This window comes from Eretmochelys imbricata, chromosome 6, assembly GCF_965152235.1.
Source record: "Eretmochelys imbricata isolate rEreImb1 chromosome 6, rEreImb1.hap1, whole genome shotgun sequence".
In the NCBI taxonomy this organism is placed as follows: Eukaryota; Metazoa; Chordata; order Testudines; family Cheloniidae; genus Eretmochelys; species Eretmochelys imbricata.
In genome coordinates, this window is record NC_135577.1 from 49,623,934 (window position 1) to 49,640,757 (window position 16,824).

The 16,824-nt window shown below is 43.1% G+C and overlaps 1 protein-coding gene across 1 annotated transcript; it reads right to left on the reverse strand.

Moving 5' to 3' along the window:
- Positions 1-5,812: 5,812 nt before the first annotated feature.
- FGF3 (fibroblast growth factor 3) lies at positions 5,813-16,366 on the reverse strand. Its single transcript, XM_077819964.1, has 3 exons — positions 16,099-16,366; positions 13,137-13,240; positions 5,813-6,145 (listed from the first exon to the last, which is right to left on the reverse strand). The coding sequence occupies exons 1-3, from the start codon at positions 16,364-16,366 to the stop codon at positions 5,813-5,815; spliced, it is 705 nt and encodes a 234-aa protein (XP_077676090.1).
- Positions 16,367-16,824: the final 458 nt, after the last annotated feature.

A 16,824-nucleotide genomic window follows, 5' to 3' on the forward strand; every position in this document is an offset into this window, starting at 1 on the left:
CTCGCTATGCTGCACTGTCTGAGTAATATACACCACCTATATTCTAGCATAACCATCTCAGAGGACCCTCGCAGAATTCTTTCCTTCTAGCTCATATCTGACTTCAGAAAGTAATATTTGGTTGCCATTTTCCAGCAGAAATTTAAAGGGAATTGGAGCTTTGACCTGTTACTAATATTTTTCCATTAGAGCTTTGAGGAGCTTTTGTGAAGAATTGAAAGATTTGGAATGGTAATGAAAACTGAAAAATTTGAAATTCTTCATCAAGAGAAATTCCCATTTTTGTTTGTGGGTTGATCAAACTGTTTCAATTCTGACTTTTTAAAATTTTATATTGCATTATAATATACTGCGAAAGAAAAACAATTCTCAACAAAAGTCATTTCAAAACAAAAACTTGAAACATTTTATTCCAAAAATATTGAGGCAGGACTTTTTGACATTGCCAGAACTTCCCCATTAGCTTTCTTCATAAATGAAATTCTGGCAAAATCAGCCTGATTTTGGGGAAGAATTTCAATTTCGTTGGAACTGCATATTCCAACAGAATATGGTCCTGTCAAAATTTCTCGGACTAGCTATGTTTTTTTCAGACCTTTGGCATGCTATTGCTAGCATCCTTCTTGGGCAGGGAAGAGAATAGAGGCAGTGGGGCTACATGAGACCTCTCCTGTTTGTATACCTGTCCTTCATTTCCTGCATGATGCTGACGTTTTTGTAATATTGATTTTTAACATGGGGACTAATGGCAGTAAAATGCAGGACAATAGTTCAGGGCCTTGGCCTGGCATCTGGCTGATCATGGCTTTTTTTAAAGAAAGAGCTACCACGTGAGGACCTTTACAATCTGATTTGCTGAGGGGTATACAATCCCAGTGCCACCATGCTTTGAGGGGGTCTGTTCCAGTTTGTATGCACTATAGATGCAGCTCTCCGGAGTCCTCTATTGAAAGGCAGGGCGACTCATTCATCTCTCTGGTGACTGCTTCTTTTAAAACAGTCTATCTCAAAGTTTCTTTGAATTCATCCAGCACCACATAATTACACTCTCCTCATTTCAGATTAAGAGATTTAACTGGGTTGCTGGCCTGAGTGTTCTGCACTTATAATTGCATTAAATAATTGAGCGTTAAAACATAGATTTAGAGAAGCTATTCCCTGTCTTCATGTTTATTCCCCTTTGAAATATTAGGCAGTCCTCTAATTTGCCTTTTCCTGACTGGTGACTGATCTATAGGGGGTAAACTAGGGAAATTAACTCTTTCACAGATACATGATATTTTCCCTTGCTCTAAATGATCAATAACTTCCTCTCCAGGGCATTTATTTTTTCCATCCAATTATATGTTTTATAGGATTTGAAAAGTATATTAGAGCTCACTATTTACCTCTACATGCAGCATCAAGATTTATGTGTAATCCCCCTCCCTCCATTTGTAGGAATTTCACAAATAAACCACTGTCCCTTGGTCCAAAAGAGTACAGATTACAACAGTAATAGCTGTGTTTAGGATTAGTACTGCAGTATTTTTATAAAGGGAAGATTATGAATATCATTGCATTTCTTTTTGTGGTCTGCATCCAGAAAGGGGATATTCTTTGGGTTTCAGAAAGGCTCCCCTTCTGCTATGCAACAGTGGCATCTAAACTATTGCAAAACTAAAACGGGACAGAGTTTTCTTTAACTGTCTAAATTTGGAGGTGGCCTGAGAATGCTAACAAAGAGGGACGGTTACCATCAACTGTTCTTTAATTATAGATCTGCTTGTTCACCTTCCCAAATCCTTCAAACCTTCCGAAAGGAAACAGGAGACATCTGAACTTGAGCTCTGCTGAAAGCTTCAAAGGCCTATTTAAAATAGCTTATAAAAAAAAAAAGCCTCAGTTCAATACTTTTTTTCTATATGAAAGCATTTTACCAGTGAAAATACAGACAGGAAGTATACAAATCTTCCATAATAGAAAAGGAAGTAGATACTTGGCATTAAAGAAGAAATTGAACCCTTACTGAAGCTATTCAGTTTTGTTATGCTCATTCTTTTGGCACAACAAAATTTCATGAGTACATGTTTCTCTAGAGAGTTAGTAGGTCTGTTGTCTCATTCTCTCTGCTTGTCTTTCTGCTTTGCCCCACTGAAATGAATGGTTTTGTATAGAATGTCCTCAAAGTGATAGGCAAGGTTCTGATCTCAGTGACATGTGGAAATTGGTAGCAATTCCACTGTCCCGATCTCCAAAAGCCAAGGGGTTTTGTTAGTGTAAGAGAACAAATACATTTACTCTGGAATCCTCCTTTACTTCCTATTACATCCGCTTATGAAAACCCTGTTGTCCCCTGAACCCTGGGTAGTCTAGAGCATTGTCGCAAGGCTTTTCTCACAGGGAATGATCCAGTTCCATTGGAGATAATGGAAAGACTCCCATTGCCCTCAGGAGTTAGATGGCTGTAATAACACAAAGAAATGTTCACTGAAATGCTGAAGTTTATGTATCAGTTCAATTAGCTACAATAGGGCGAATTCTTTAAATGTGTATTCTGCCCACTGAGGATTGCACAGATGTGATTAAGAGTAAAATTTGGCCCCAAATAGATATAACCACATCAAATTCAAGTAAGAATTGTTTTTTGCAATTAAAATTGCTTAAATTTCTGTGTATATGTAAAAAAATATATCTAGCTAGTATCACTTCATAGGTCAGAAAATGTTGTTCTTCCCACCATCTTTTCCCCATCATAACATGTATATTAAGCCAGAATGAACATTTCCAGTTGTTTCACTTTGTGGGCCTGATTGTCAATCTTCATTATCTGCTAAGTGCAGCAGAGAGGAGCAGTCTCCATCTTTCCTCACTATCCAGCTACCTTCTTATCTTACTGCACACGGCAGCCTCAGGCAAGCTAAGCCACAACCACACCATACCCCTCCCCAGTGTAATTTGTACCACACCATACCCCTCCCCAGTGTAATTTGTGCCAGGGCTTGCTGGGGCTGAGCCTTGGCACCTCTAGGCTTGGCAGTTCCTAGCCCTGGCACCTCGGGGCTTGCTGCGTCAGTTATGAATGTAAAAAAATTGCTTGAGCCCCGGCACCTCTTTCATTACAAGTTAAGCATTGCCTCTCCATGACAGTCCCTTCCTAATTTAGCACAGCTTTTCCTTTCCTTCACATCACTCCTGATGTTCAAGATTCTTAGGGCTGTGAAAGCTGCTCATTTTCCACCTCTTCCCTGCCCAGCCAAACTGCCTGTCTTCTCATCACTAATTCCTGTGTGTTCCCACTCAATGCCTTGCTGGGGCATTTTGTGGCTGGGGTAAAGGGAACATTGCAAGGCCAACACAGCATCTAAGGAAGTCATGTTGCAATCAGAGTCTAGGAGACAAGGGAATGTCTGGCCTTCTACACAGATGCAGCCAACCCTCCAAAGACGTCTTGAAATCTGTAACATCTTCCTGTGGCTCTTTGGACCCTTCATGGAGTTGGAAGACTATGCCCTCTGTCCCTCCACAGGGTTGTCCACCAGTGAGGAACACAATGAAGAAACTCTGCATTCGCAGGACCACTGAATTTTCTGCTTAACTTGGGTCTTTCTGTGGCTCTTTATGCAGGAGGACATGATATGGCCTGATGTCTGTATTCTTCAGCCCTCATAAGAAAAACACCCCCCCTTTTTTTAAAAGGTTGAAAAACAATTCACGTATTTTATCCCTTTTTACCCAGCTCCTGAATTCCCTATGTTATAAGCTGCATCATTTTTAATGTGTATGTGTTTTGGAAATGTTTTTGATATAATGGAAGCCCAGAGATCAAATAAAGTTTTGATTGGCCATCTTTCTTATTCAGCGATAGCTTTTCTTCTTTGTGAGTATAATAAAGTGGGGGTGCAGACAAGTGTGGATGAAATGGGACAAGGGAATGAAAGCTTACAAAGGTGCGATTATGAACTCACATGTGGAGGTTGGATTGAGAACATACTCTGTGTTCAATTTATGGGCCAAATACTCCCCTCTCCCTCATGAAAATCTCTCATTGATGACAATGGCAGTTTTGCATGAATTGTCCTTAAATGCCTTATTAAATGGATAGACCAAAATAGCACCTATTAATATTTATTTACTGAACAGTCTGATTTGTTAAATGAATGCTTTGGTGTCTTTACTGATTTTAATGGGCCAGACTTTCAGAGTATCCACAATTCTCAATGAAATCAAAACTCCCATCAACTTCAGTGGGAAGAGGTTTAGGATCTAAGTTTGAACAATGTTTGAACCCATGTTTGAACAACTTTCAAAGAAAAGAATACCTGAATCCATTTTACTGGTTGTACTGAATCCATTGCAGTCTCTTGCACTCAGCTGTGCTATATGTGGGCTTGATTTGCCAAGGTGCTGATCACCTTGACTCCCATGCTAACATAATTTCAACATACTGATTGATAAGATTACTGTCCATGCATACCAGACACTTCTAAATCAGAATATTGCTCTGTCAATCTGATCATATTACCTGAATGCAAAGTTCCACTTTTCAAAACTAGGTATAAATTCAGAATAAAATATGACACAAACACACTTAACTTTGCAAAAGTTCACTTCCAGATTCAAATCAGAAATTGCAACTGACCCCATTTCTATAAGAGATTGAACCAAAGTCCAAGATCACTGATCCAGATCTGGATTTGAACTTTGCATCTTGGATCTATCTCTATTCAAAATACAAGCATTTTTAAATAATAATAATAATAGAAAAGCCATCTTAATTCTGTTTTTGCATAACAAAACTGATTATTTTGCTGTACTGGTTAAACTATATTAACTCCCAGAACTAAGATTTTTATATAGAAAACAGGTCAAAGAAAATGTTTGATCAAGGATCCTCTCCTGAAGGCTAATTTTCCCAAGGTACAACTCCCAGTTGAGTTATTGACTTCAGTAGGTGTTTGGGGTAGCAGTAGCAGACCCTGAGTTCCCATTCCCTTATAAGAGAGGTTTCTAATGGAAATTTGGACTCAACTTTAACATCATATTCTAGTCTTAAAGCAATGAATAAGATTCAATGTATAATAAAACTGGTTTATATGGTCTTCCAACCCTTTATATTAGTAAAGCTTCTATCCTTTATCAAGCTTCATAGAAAACCATTAAATAACAAGATCAGATGACCTCATGTTTTAATTAAACAAATTCTAGAACACCATAACAATGTGTAGCACTGTTGAAATATTTCAATTCAAAGTAATCTTACAATTTCATGTTAAGTTAATTTCAGGGGAGAGAAAATGAATGATACTGACTTTGTCAAAACAAAGGTAAAAATAAATACATGTAACTTACAAAATAAACCAGTTCTGAGATTTCTGTACTCCATTATAACTTGAATATAGTCCTGTACTGGGAAACTATTGAAAGGATTATAAAAGTGCTATGCTTTCTTTCAAGAAACAGGTAACAGGTGTAAAATGTTCATAGGAGAGAATGGTTCACTGGGGGAATACCCCATTGGAAGAACATCCTAAAGTAAGTTAGAAAAAAAATTAAATTAAGGAAAAGAAAAATGTTAAAGGCCATTGACAAAATTATTACATCCATCTAATTGACATTTGAGTGTACCTCAATTTATGTTACTTGTTTTTAGCACAGGCAATAATTCTAAAATATCTAAAAGTAAATAGGTTTGATGTGACATCCAATTATATATACATTGTATCAAGAATGTCCCTGCGGATATGTCATACAGTCACAGCTGTTTGTTTTCTAGTCACACTTCGAACACTCTTTGCTTTCAGTGCCCACCCCAATCCCCCCAAGGAATTCATTAGTGTCCTCTCCTTCTTCTCTGATTCTTACTCGGAGGCTTCAGTAGACTCTCTCTGTATTTAACATTTGTGTGAAATAGCCGGACCATTTCATGATCTTTGTTATCCAGTACCCTGGGCAGAAAGAGAGAGGATTTCTGTGTCCTGCGGGTTTTAAAGCCCCTTCTGGGTCGGCCTTTCCCATTGATGGAGACATACCAGAGTCTCTCGGCACTGGCTTTGCGTTTGGTGTTGGCTCCATTGGGCACTGTCCGGTACAGGCGAGATGCGTATGTGTTATAGCCCAACTCATGGATCCTTTCCACAAACTCGCACTCTGCATTGTAAGTTTCCTGTAAAGCAAATACAACAACCATCAGCTCCAGAAAGGCAGCATGGACAATAGTTGAGCACCCTGACTAGTGCAGGAACAGGACTTACAGAGGGGTCAGTTGATTATTAAACAAAGAACTGCAGCATATAGAAGAGGAAACATGAGATTAGAATGAGAGAAGGATGGTATAAGAGGGATTCAGAACAGAATAACAGCATCTATCTACCTTTCTATCTATTAACAAGGTCTCACAGTATCAGAATATCTAGCAATTCACAAACTAATATGTGAAAAACATTCACAAACTAACCTGCAATAGAAAGGGACAATACTTCAAACTATGTTACTTTTTAAATTGCTATATGTGTATATCTATGGATTTTTTTCCTCTGTAGATGATCTTTATTGATTTATCACTAATCATAACTACCTTGCTATTACCTTGTGCTCCCCCAGATCTGTTTATTGTGTCCACCTGTTGTCTCTTTTCTGATACTTGGAACATGGGGACCAGCCCTCTGTGGAGAAAGAAGTGGTTCGGGACTATTTAGAAAAGCTGGACGAGCACAAGTACATGGGGCCAGATGCACTGCATCCGAGAGTGCTAAAGGAGTTGGTGGATGTGATTGCAGAGCCATTGGCCATTATCTTTGAAAACTCATGGCGATCGGGGGAGGTCCCGGATGACTGGAAAAAGGCTAACGTAGTGCCCATTTTTAAAAAAGGGAATAAGAAGGATCCTGGGAACTACAGGCCAGTCAGCCTCACCTCAGTCCATGGAAAAATCATGGAGCAGGTCCTCAAGGAATCAATTCTGAAGCACTTAGAGGAGAGGAAAGTGATCAGGAACAGTCAGCATGGATTCACCAAGGGCAAGTCATGCCTGACTAACCTAATTGCCCTCTATGATGAGATAACTGGATCTGTGGATGAGGGGAAAGCAGTGGACGTGTTGTTCCTTGACTTTAGCAAAGCTTTTGACAGAGTCTCCCACAGTATTCTTGCCAGCAAGTTAAAGTAGTATGGGCTGGATGAATGGACTATAAGGTGGAGAGAAAGCTGGCTAGATTGTCGGTCTCAATGGGTAGTGATCAATGGCTCCATGTCTAGTTGGCAGCTGGTATCAAGTGGAGTGCCCCAAGGATCGGTCCTTGGGCCTGTTTTGTTCAATATCTTCATTAATGATCTGGAGGATGGCGTGGATTGCACCCTCAGCGAGTTTGCAGATGACACTAAACTGGGAGGAGTGGTAGATATGCTGGAGGGTAGGGATAGGATACAGAGGGCCCTAGACAAATTAGAGGGTTGGGCCAAAAGAAATCTGATGAGGTTCAACAAGGACAAGTGCAGTGTCCTGCACTTAGGACGGAAGACTCCCATGCACCGCTACAGACTAGGGACCAAATGGCTAGGCAGCAGTTCTGCAGAAAAGGACCTAGGTGGACGAGAAGCTGGATATTAGTCAACAGTGTGCCCTTGTTGCCAAGAAAGCTAACTGCATTTTGGGTTGTATAAGTAGAAGCATTGCCAGCAGATCGAGGGATGTGATCATTCCCCACTATTCGACATCGGTGAGGCCTCATCTGGAGTACTGTGTCCAGTTTTGGGCCCCACACTACAAGAAGGATGTGGAAAAATTGGAGAGAGTCCAGCGGAGGGCAACAAAAATGATTGGGGGACTAGAACACATGACTTATGAGGAGAGGTTGAGGGAACTGGGATTGTTTAGTCTGTGGAAGAGAAGAATGAGGGGGGATTTGTTAGCTGTTTTCAACTACCTGAAAGGGGGTTTCAAAGAGGATGGATCTAATCTGTTCTCAGTGGTAGCAGACGACAGAACAAGGGAGTAATGGTCTCAAGTTGCAGTGGGGGAGGTTTAGGTTAGATATTAGGAAAAACTTTTTCACTAGGACGGTGGTGAAGCACTGGAATGGGTTACCTAGGGAGGTGGTGGAATCTCCTTCCTTCGAAGTTTTTAAGGTCAGGTTTGACAAAGCCCTGGCTGGGGTGAGTTAGTTGGGGATTGGTCCTGCTTTGAGCAGTGGGTTGGACTAGATGTCCTCCTGAGGTCCCTTCCAACCCTGATATTCTTGATTCTATGTGCTCTATTTGTTATGTGCTTGTGTGTATGACATCCATCACAGTGGGGCCCTGATACTTGTTTGGTGACTTCAAGGTACTATGGCAATACACATTAATAATAATAAAAGAATGCTGTAGAGGTTCAGAAGGTCTGTGTTCCCAGTTTGAACGTGGAACTGGGAAACAGACCTTCTGAATTCTAGTCCCAGCATTGTCACTAACTCACAGGGGATTTGGGCAAATTGCCTAATCCCTTGAGTTCAATTTTCCCATCTGGAAAACAGGGACAATACATTTGTCTCAAAGAATTATGAGGATTTATTAATTAATGCCTGAAAATCACTTTGAAGATGGAAAGTGGGGTAGAAATACTCAGGCATATCATTACAATTTGTTCAGTCAAGATGAAATTATTAGTTTGCTTGCATTTCTGGACCTATAATTATATGTCTGTGCACTGAAAATATAATTCTAATTTCCTGGTGCTTATGTACTATGGACATTTTGAAACTATTAAAGAGACAAAACTGTGTATCTTGATGATGAACTATATATTAATAGGTAGATGCAATACACCTGTGGACTATTACAATGAACTGAGTCCTAAGTAACAGTTGCCTTTAAACTTCCTTAATATCTGTTTGAGGTTAAGGAGGTGTGTGCAGGGGTGGTGGTGCCCAGAACAGGTCTAAGTTCCGTCCCCCCGCACACACACCTGCCTTGTTAGCCAATATATATATATTTTTAATTATGTAAAAATGTGAGGGCTCTGGGGTGCGGCTGGTGATGAGGGATTTGGGGTGTGAGAGGAGCTCAGGGCTAGGACAGAGGGATGGAGTTTGGGGGGGTGAGGGCTCTGTGGAGGGACGGGGCTGGGGATGAGGAGTTTGGGATGCAGACAGGCTGCCCTGGGACTGCGGTCAGAGAGGAGGACTCCCCCCAGCCCTTTCCCCGGAGGTCTGGGGGAGGGGCCCCCTCTCCCCCACTGTCAGCACACTCACCTCGCACCACTGTCACTGCACGTGCTCCTAGGGCCCCTCTCAGGTCCAGGAAGCCCCCTCGCCTGCCCTGTGGTGGGTGCCAGGGGGGAGGGGAGCTGGTATCACATGTGTGCCTCCTCCCCTGCTGCTGCCCCTCACTGTAGCCTCACTGGGGGTGAGGGGTGGGGCTGTCCCTTGCCCAGCATAGGGCAGGAGCAGTGACTGCAGTTGGAGGGGTCCCTGTGCTGGTGGAGGGTCCCACCAGAAAAGGGAAGGGTCCGAGGCGGACGGGCAGGGTCAGGGTCAACCTGCCCTGGCACTAGGGGATGGGGGGGCACTAGGACTCTATGGTGGCAGTTGATGCCGGCAGAGTGGAGTGCAGTGTGGAGCTGCAGAGGGAAGCCACCAGCTTGAGGCAGGGATGCTCTGGGACCCAGGGGAGTTGCCCGGGGCAGCAAGTCGGGTCTGGGAGACACTTGAGGGAGGTGCGTGGGGGTGGCAGGTGGGCTGGGGGAGAGACCTGGTCCCAAACATTGGTGGAGCCGGGCACCGAATATTGCTGGAGCCCGGGCACCATGGGCCCATATAACTTGACGCCCCTGGGTGTATGTACACTTCAACCTGAATGGTCCTCTGAAACATATAACTCCTCTTACATGACAAAGAGTTATACAAACACACATCCTTCCTGGGACAAATATGCCCCTTCATGCCATTCCCTCACTATAGCAGTGACAAGTTCAGTATGTCAGATCCCATACATGCTGTTCACTTAATGTATGCTCACTTTTTACATGAGACACAGAGATTTGTCCCTTTAGCTTTATCCTCTATCGAAGGATAAAAATGGGGTTTGAGAAATCCCGCATGAGTCAATGCCTTCGCCTTGCTGTGGACAATAGAAATTGGTATTGGGGTTTTAGCTCCTAAACATTCAGGCTAGATTTGGAGGAACATCCTCCACATTGCTAAGAAGCAAAGTCCCTTCTTTTCTTTGCCATTCTCTCAACTTAAACAGGTAATATTTGTAGAACATAAAAGCAGAAAGGAACCTCTACAGCATTCTTTGTTGACTTTTCCCTAGAACCTCTTCTTTAGAGGAAGAATTCTCCAGTAGTTACAGCATTAGCTTGGGACTTGAGAGACTTACGTTCAATTCTCTGGCCCTCCACAGACTTCCTGTCTGACCTTGGGCAAGTCACTAAGGGCCAGATTTTTAAAGGTATCTACATGCCTGAAGATGAAGGTACGTGCCTGGTGAAATTCTGAATATTCCACTAGGCATCTCCATCTTTGGACAGCTAAATGCCTTTAAAAATCTGGCCCTAAGTTTCTCTGTGTCTCAGTTTGCCGTCTGTAAAATGGTAATGTTATTGCTGCCCTATCTCATAAGGATGTTGTGAAGATAAACACATGAAAGAATATGAGGTTGTCAGATACCATAATGATGCGGGCAGCAATAGGTAGAGTTTTCTTTCTCTGCTTCTGTTCTTCCTCTCCTCTTTTATTCCAGAGTAATTCTTTCAGAATAAAGTCACTTTTATTTTGGAACAGAGTGTCCACAGAGGGAGTTATTCCAGAATAGCTATAGTGGAATAGTTATCCCAGAACAGAACAATGGGGATAAGGGTTGGGTTTTGGAGGGACTTGGCAGGTCTTACCTGGGACTAAGGTCAAAAGGAGTGAGACAGAGCCACTAAGGGAGTCCATAACAGCTTAGCTGGCCAATTGCATTGGTTTGACCAGGATGGACTGTGTGACCAGGATGGACCTTTGCCTCTCTTTACTATCCTAAAGACTTTCAGATTCTGTGTGCCAGCTGACTAATAAATTGTTACTCTGTTTTATACAAGCTGCCACTGCAAATACTCACTGGAAGCATTGTGTCTTGAAGGGGGTACAGTACAAGCCTCTGTCTGGATTTACTGCAGGGAGCCACAGAGAGAGACAGGAATCAATGGCACTGAAAGCCCAGTCTTGGAGGCCATGGGCCTGCCCCTGTGGAACTGTGTGAACCCTTGGGGTTCAGTATACTAAAGGGGCACTCCCAAGGGACTGGTTCCAGACTGTGAATCATTCTAGTCAATTTCCCCATGTATACAAGCCCATGGTGTGCCCTCTCCTGGTCTGAATTGTTGCCTGTTACTTGCCCTATGAAAAGGAGAAGTGGGAATGCAATAGCTTTTCCCACTCTGGTCCCTTCTCCTATAGAAGAGAAGAAGTTGTGAACTCTACCAGGAGTAGCAAAGACAATTTTTCACAATTCAAAGGAGACTTTTGCAGCTGATTCCATTCCCGCTGGAGCTGAGACCAACATGGGGCAGCCACAAAGTGGCTTGATTGCCTTTCTCACACTGAAGGGAGAAATCCAGGAGGGAAGGCCTCTCAGCCACCTTCTGTGGCTTCTCTCCATCATAAGAGATTAACCTTTTTTCCTTAGGAGTCTGTTAGCATCATTTAAATACCGCGTGGGGAAAAATATCTAATCTGAACAAGGAAAAGTAAGAATTTACTTTAATATCTTTCATTCATTTGGGATGGACTGCTTTTCTGAGTTGGTGGAAGAACACCATGCTAGAAAAGGGGTGCTCAATCAATACCTCTAGGTGGGAGCACAGGGCTAGCCCTGTTTCTGCTGTGACATAGAGCCAAGAAGGGGTACATTCCACTCCAACGGTTTTTCTTTGGTGAAGCTACTTGTGACACAAATCCACTATACCAACAAAGAACCATCATCCTTACGCACAATCCCTTTATAAAGCCCCAGTGGACACTACAGAAAGCATGCTGTAAACATTCACCAGAAAATACTCTTGAGGTGGTAGAGGGAAATACATAAATATATTAAGTTAGTTGAGAACTCCTCTCTTTTGATGGTAATTGCGTTATGTAGGCTGCATGGACATGGAAAAGCTCTCCTAGCTTAAACGTATCATATTGCTCAAATCAATAGAATTACATGTAATAACTAGGTGAGGAAAGCAAGTTCCAGGTAGCTATATTTTACCCTGCACATTTTTTTCTTTTAAAATCTGCTTTCATATCTCAGGATTCCTGGGGAAACCATACAGTCTAGTTGCTACATAATAATAGTTTGATCTCAAGATTGCCAGAGATTCAGTCAAAGACATTGGACCAAATTCAAAGCTGATGGATCATGAAGTGGTGTAAGTTACATGTTGGTAAATAGTTCTTTGTACCTAAGTGAGTGTAAAGGAATCGAAGTTGAGGTATTTTACACCAAGGGTGATGTTCTGGCCAAACTGAAGTCACTGGCAAACTCCCATTGACTTCACTAGAGCCTGGATTTCACCCTAAAAGTCTGGAGGAAAGTGTAAGGTTAAAGTAATGGTTTGAGGGGCTTACTTTAACTTACACCTTCTTATCACTTTTTGTAGTTGCTTTTCCTGCTATATCTCTGTCTTCTGACCCCAGCTTGAGTTCTCTTACATATGCTTGGGGCCCAATTTTGTACTCTGTAAGAGAAACGGTCCCATTAACATCAATGAAGGGTTTTCTAGTTTTTGACTCCCTTCCATCTGACATTTACACCTACTCCTGCTGTCAAAGATATATTTAATATATTAATTTGGGCCATTGTGAATATATATTGATATCATATTTGTTTCTGGTGTATTTTCTTGCTTAATTTTGTATAACCCAAAAACTTGTCAAGAGAATCTTAGCCTTTGCCAAATAAATTATTTTTGTTTCTTTGGCTGTCCAGGCAACAAGAAAAGTTAGAATACTTAGCACTTTAAATGCTGTAGCAGAAAGGTGCTATCAATCTTTTTTTTCTATAAGCATTTATTCATAGCAGATAAACCTTGTCCACTCAAGATAATAGTGCTTCTTCCCCGCATCCCCATGAAAATTACTGACACCCAAATAGAACGTTTCCATTTCAGTACAATAGTTAAGGTGCCACTGTCTTAAAATAAAACTTACTGAAGCATAAAGTCTTCCCCTTTTGTTCATGGCCAGGTAGCTGCCAGAGAACAACCCTTTGATGGCAACGACTCCAACATCAACTGCAGTTATCTCTAGAATACCTAGAAACAGAGGAGAGATGGGTTGTTCCCCTTCATATGTAATTTTCTGAAATACATCCGAATAGCTACTTACCTCCAGAATATGAGTTTGCACTTATAACTTATACACTCAAGAAGTTATACTGTAGTCATGTACATAAAACAAGACTAACATAATTAGACAATACAAAGAAAAACTAATGAGATGGGAATCGTTGGAAACTGATAGTAAATTCCTACTTGTTTGATTGAGCTTCAACTATTTTTAAAAAGGAAAGATCTGACATTGAACTGCAGGTTCACCTAATCCTATACGTATATGTATAAAAAGTTTAAATCCCCTTTAATGCTTTTCTGAGGGATACCACAGCGCTTGACTTACTGAAACCAGTCACAAAGCTACCCACTTCAGGACAATGCTCTTTCTGAGGTCTCCAGAGGGTAAAATGGAGTAAGACGGCTGCATCTTAGAACCACGTATATAATCATGAAAGGAACTTGTCATTTAGAAAGTTGACGTAGTGCTTGAAACAAGGACAGTATGAAAATAAGGGAGGAGATATTTCAGCCCTTAGAAGATCGTGTCTAATGCACTAGACAAGGGGGGGGGGAGAAGCCCAGACAGCCTCCCAAAGGGTTTACATCCCGCCAAAGGATGCTAGGTGCAAACTATCATAGAACTCGTGTAAGGGACGAGGCGGTAGTAGGTGCTGTTGTGATACACGTGCAAACTTATATCTTGCTTTTGGAAGCTCCCAGTTCAGCAATTCTGGTGTCAAAGCTCAGTACTCTCTGTAACGATCTAGAAGCCGGATGTAAACCCAGGAGCGTCTTTTGACAATTAGAAAACACACACAGTGCTCAGCCTTCCTATTTCGCGGAGTTCAATTCTTGGTCTGACCTCAATCTCGACAAATACGTACAGCTGTTTTGAATCACCCGTCGTTTTGCCGTCGACTGAGCTCGGAAGAATGCCTCCTAAAAGTCTTTGATAACCAGAGGGTTTTTTCTCTAGGAAATCGTGGTTTTCCTCTGTGCACTTGAGCCAGATCTCGGAGGTCTCCCGGTCTCTGCGCGCTAAGCAGAGCAAGGGCGTAGGTTTCCCCGGAGGAGCATCCTGGGCTCCAGACACCCAGCGTGGGATGCTTTACACAGAAATAATGCTGCACTTCCTATCCCGGGGAGTGGGAAGAAAGGAAAGTCCCGGATCTCCGGGGATTTAAGGTTCCGCTGTGAGAAGAAAGTTGTTTCCTCCCCAAAGCATCTTCATGAGACCCCGAATCCACATACCGGCTGCAGTAGCTCCACTGGCCCGCTAAGAAAAGTATTTGAACATCCCGATTTTTCCTGCTCTCTCTCACTCACAGCCCTTTGCTCTTGACATATCCCGTTTCATCTCAATTACCGCTGATTCCCCGCACATTGCCAAGGGGGGTAAAAGTCATTTAGTCTATACCACCTCACATCCCCCCCAGGAGGAGACGAACAAGAAGACTGGGGGCGGGGAGACAGCACACGGAGTGAGGGGGGAGAACTAATCCGAAACCCGGGTTGAGACTGAAGAAAGCCATTGGATGGTCTGCAGGCTCCTCAGGAGTCAGCACTGGTCCTAGCTTGGTGACAGGGAGCTGCGAGGGAGCTTTGAAAGGAAATGTGAGGAGAGATGCCTGCAACTGTAGCAAAGAGGGTTAGACAAAGTGACAGCTGAGTGCAGGTAGCCGTTGCCTCGATCCTGGTTTATCCCCCTTCTGGACACACAAAAGCTGCTTCCTACACTTAATGCTACAACCAGGCGGACTCAGCCTGGGTGGGGTGTGTCTGTAAAGAAGGTGTACAAATCACAGGGGGCTTGGGACACAAGTTGCTGCATCTTAGACCTGAGCTGCTTGTTCAGAGCATGGAGAAATCTGGGGCAAGAGAACAGATTTAAACCCCCTCCCCCCACACACACACTCAGATGCTTTGGTCAGTAGGCCCCCTCCTATCGCCAAATCAGAGGCAACTTGAAAAAACAATTTTGTTTTGACTTTTTGGAAGTCGGGGGGTATGGGGGTACATTTCTTTCCCTTTGTCTCATTCGCTTTTAGCACAAGCCGCTGAGCAATTCCGTGGGTGGGTGTGGGTGTAATTCTGGAAGCTGGTTTAAAATTAACTAGTTATTAATAAGTGCGCCGATTCTGGAGAAAAAGGAGGACCAGATCCGACTCCCATTGATCTCAGCCATAATTCTGCCATTGACTTCACTGGGTCGGGTCCACATCTGTATTTCTCCCGTCTGTGCCTTGCATGTGGGCAGAGGAGTTTGGAGAATACGCTGCATGAAAAGGGCAGGGGGAAGGAGAGAGATGCCCTTTGTTGGGTAGTATTAAAGATCCAACAAAATCCAAACCTAGGAACTCTTGGACAGAAGAAGTGTATTACTCTTACGGTTATTAGCAGCTTCGGAATTGGTTGTTTCTGCCAGTGTTATCTGGGAGGGACAAATGTGTGCTGCAAAGAAATTCCAGCTTTGCAAGCAGATCAGGGCAAAATCTTGCTGAATTTGAATCTGGAAAAAAAATCCTAATAATAAAGGAGCAGATTCTGCCACCCTAATTCCCCTGGGGTAGCACCTTATTCCTCAAGCAATCCTATTGAACTCAATTAGGATATTCCGAGAGTAAGACGCCGTTCAGAGCAAGGGTGTCGGAATCTGGCCCCCCGTGTGTCTGTTTCACTGTCACTTCACTCTAAACAGCCCCAAGCTCGTTAATCGCCTTGGTTTCTAAGGTTAGACCTGAAGGACAATTCAATGGGTCAGAGCGAATAGTAATTGAAAGCCACCCTGCAAAGCTAATAGAGGAGGAAATGGGCAGGGGACAGGCATGCACAGTACTTACTGAAGACGCTGTTTTTCTCCAGGGTGCCGTTGATTTTCCCATTGGAGTGGATCTGGAGGTGATACTTAGTGGCACAGTAGAGCTTCCTGCGCCTGGGTGCTCCCCCGAGATGCTCATAGACCCCGCCGCGCCCCCCAGCATCTCTGCGCAGCCTTGGGTCACACGTCTGGCCTTTGGCACAGTAAGGTACCTTGGGCACCTCCGCAGCCAGCCCTTGGGACCAAGATTCCTGCAACAAACTCAGCAGCAAGATCCAAATTATAACCATTGTGGCATGATGGCCGCAGCCCTTAGTCTGCTGGGGAGATCAAGGCTTGGCGCAGATGACACCAGGGGTCCCATTAAAGAAGTCTTGCTAGCAGCCCTTCAAAGTTGCAAAGCGCACACTGATTCAAATCGTGAAGCATTGGCAAGTTTTTATCTGCCTCGATCTGTCCCTTGTATCTGTCTTAGAGCTACTTAAATCAATAAAACACGGGCAGAGGCCACCGAGGCGTCCCAGCTGTTTGGATTAGATGGAGCTGCAGTGATCAGAGTTCTCCTTGGGTCTCCAGCTAGACAGACTGCACGCATGAGAGAGAGAGAGAGAGAGCGAGAGACCCACTGAATTTCAGGAAGAGACTGTGGGGAAAATTCGTTGATCGACGGAGCATTGAAATAAAGGAAGCTTCCTGCAACAATAGCCTGATCTGCGACCAATTGATACAAAGCGGGGAGGCAAAGGTA

Coding starts and splice junctions, on each gene's coding strand:
- FGF3 (XM_077819964.1), bottom strand. CDS start 16,366: ATGGTTATAATTTGGATCTTGCTGCTGAGTTTGTTGCAGGAATCTTGG. Junction 13,241..16,098: donor GGAGAAAAACAGCGTCTTCA/GTAAGTACTGTG, acceptor CTCTGTTTCTAG/GTATTCTAGAGATAACTGCA. Junction 6,146..13,136: donor GGGGAAGACTTTATGCTTCA/GTAAGTTTTATT, acceptor TTTGCTTTACAG/GAAACTTACAATGCAGAGTG.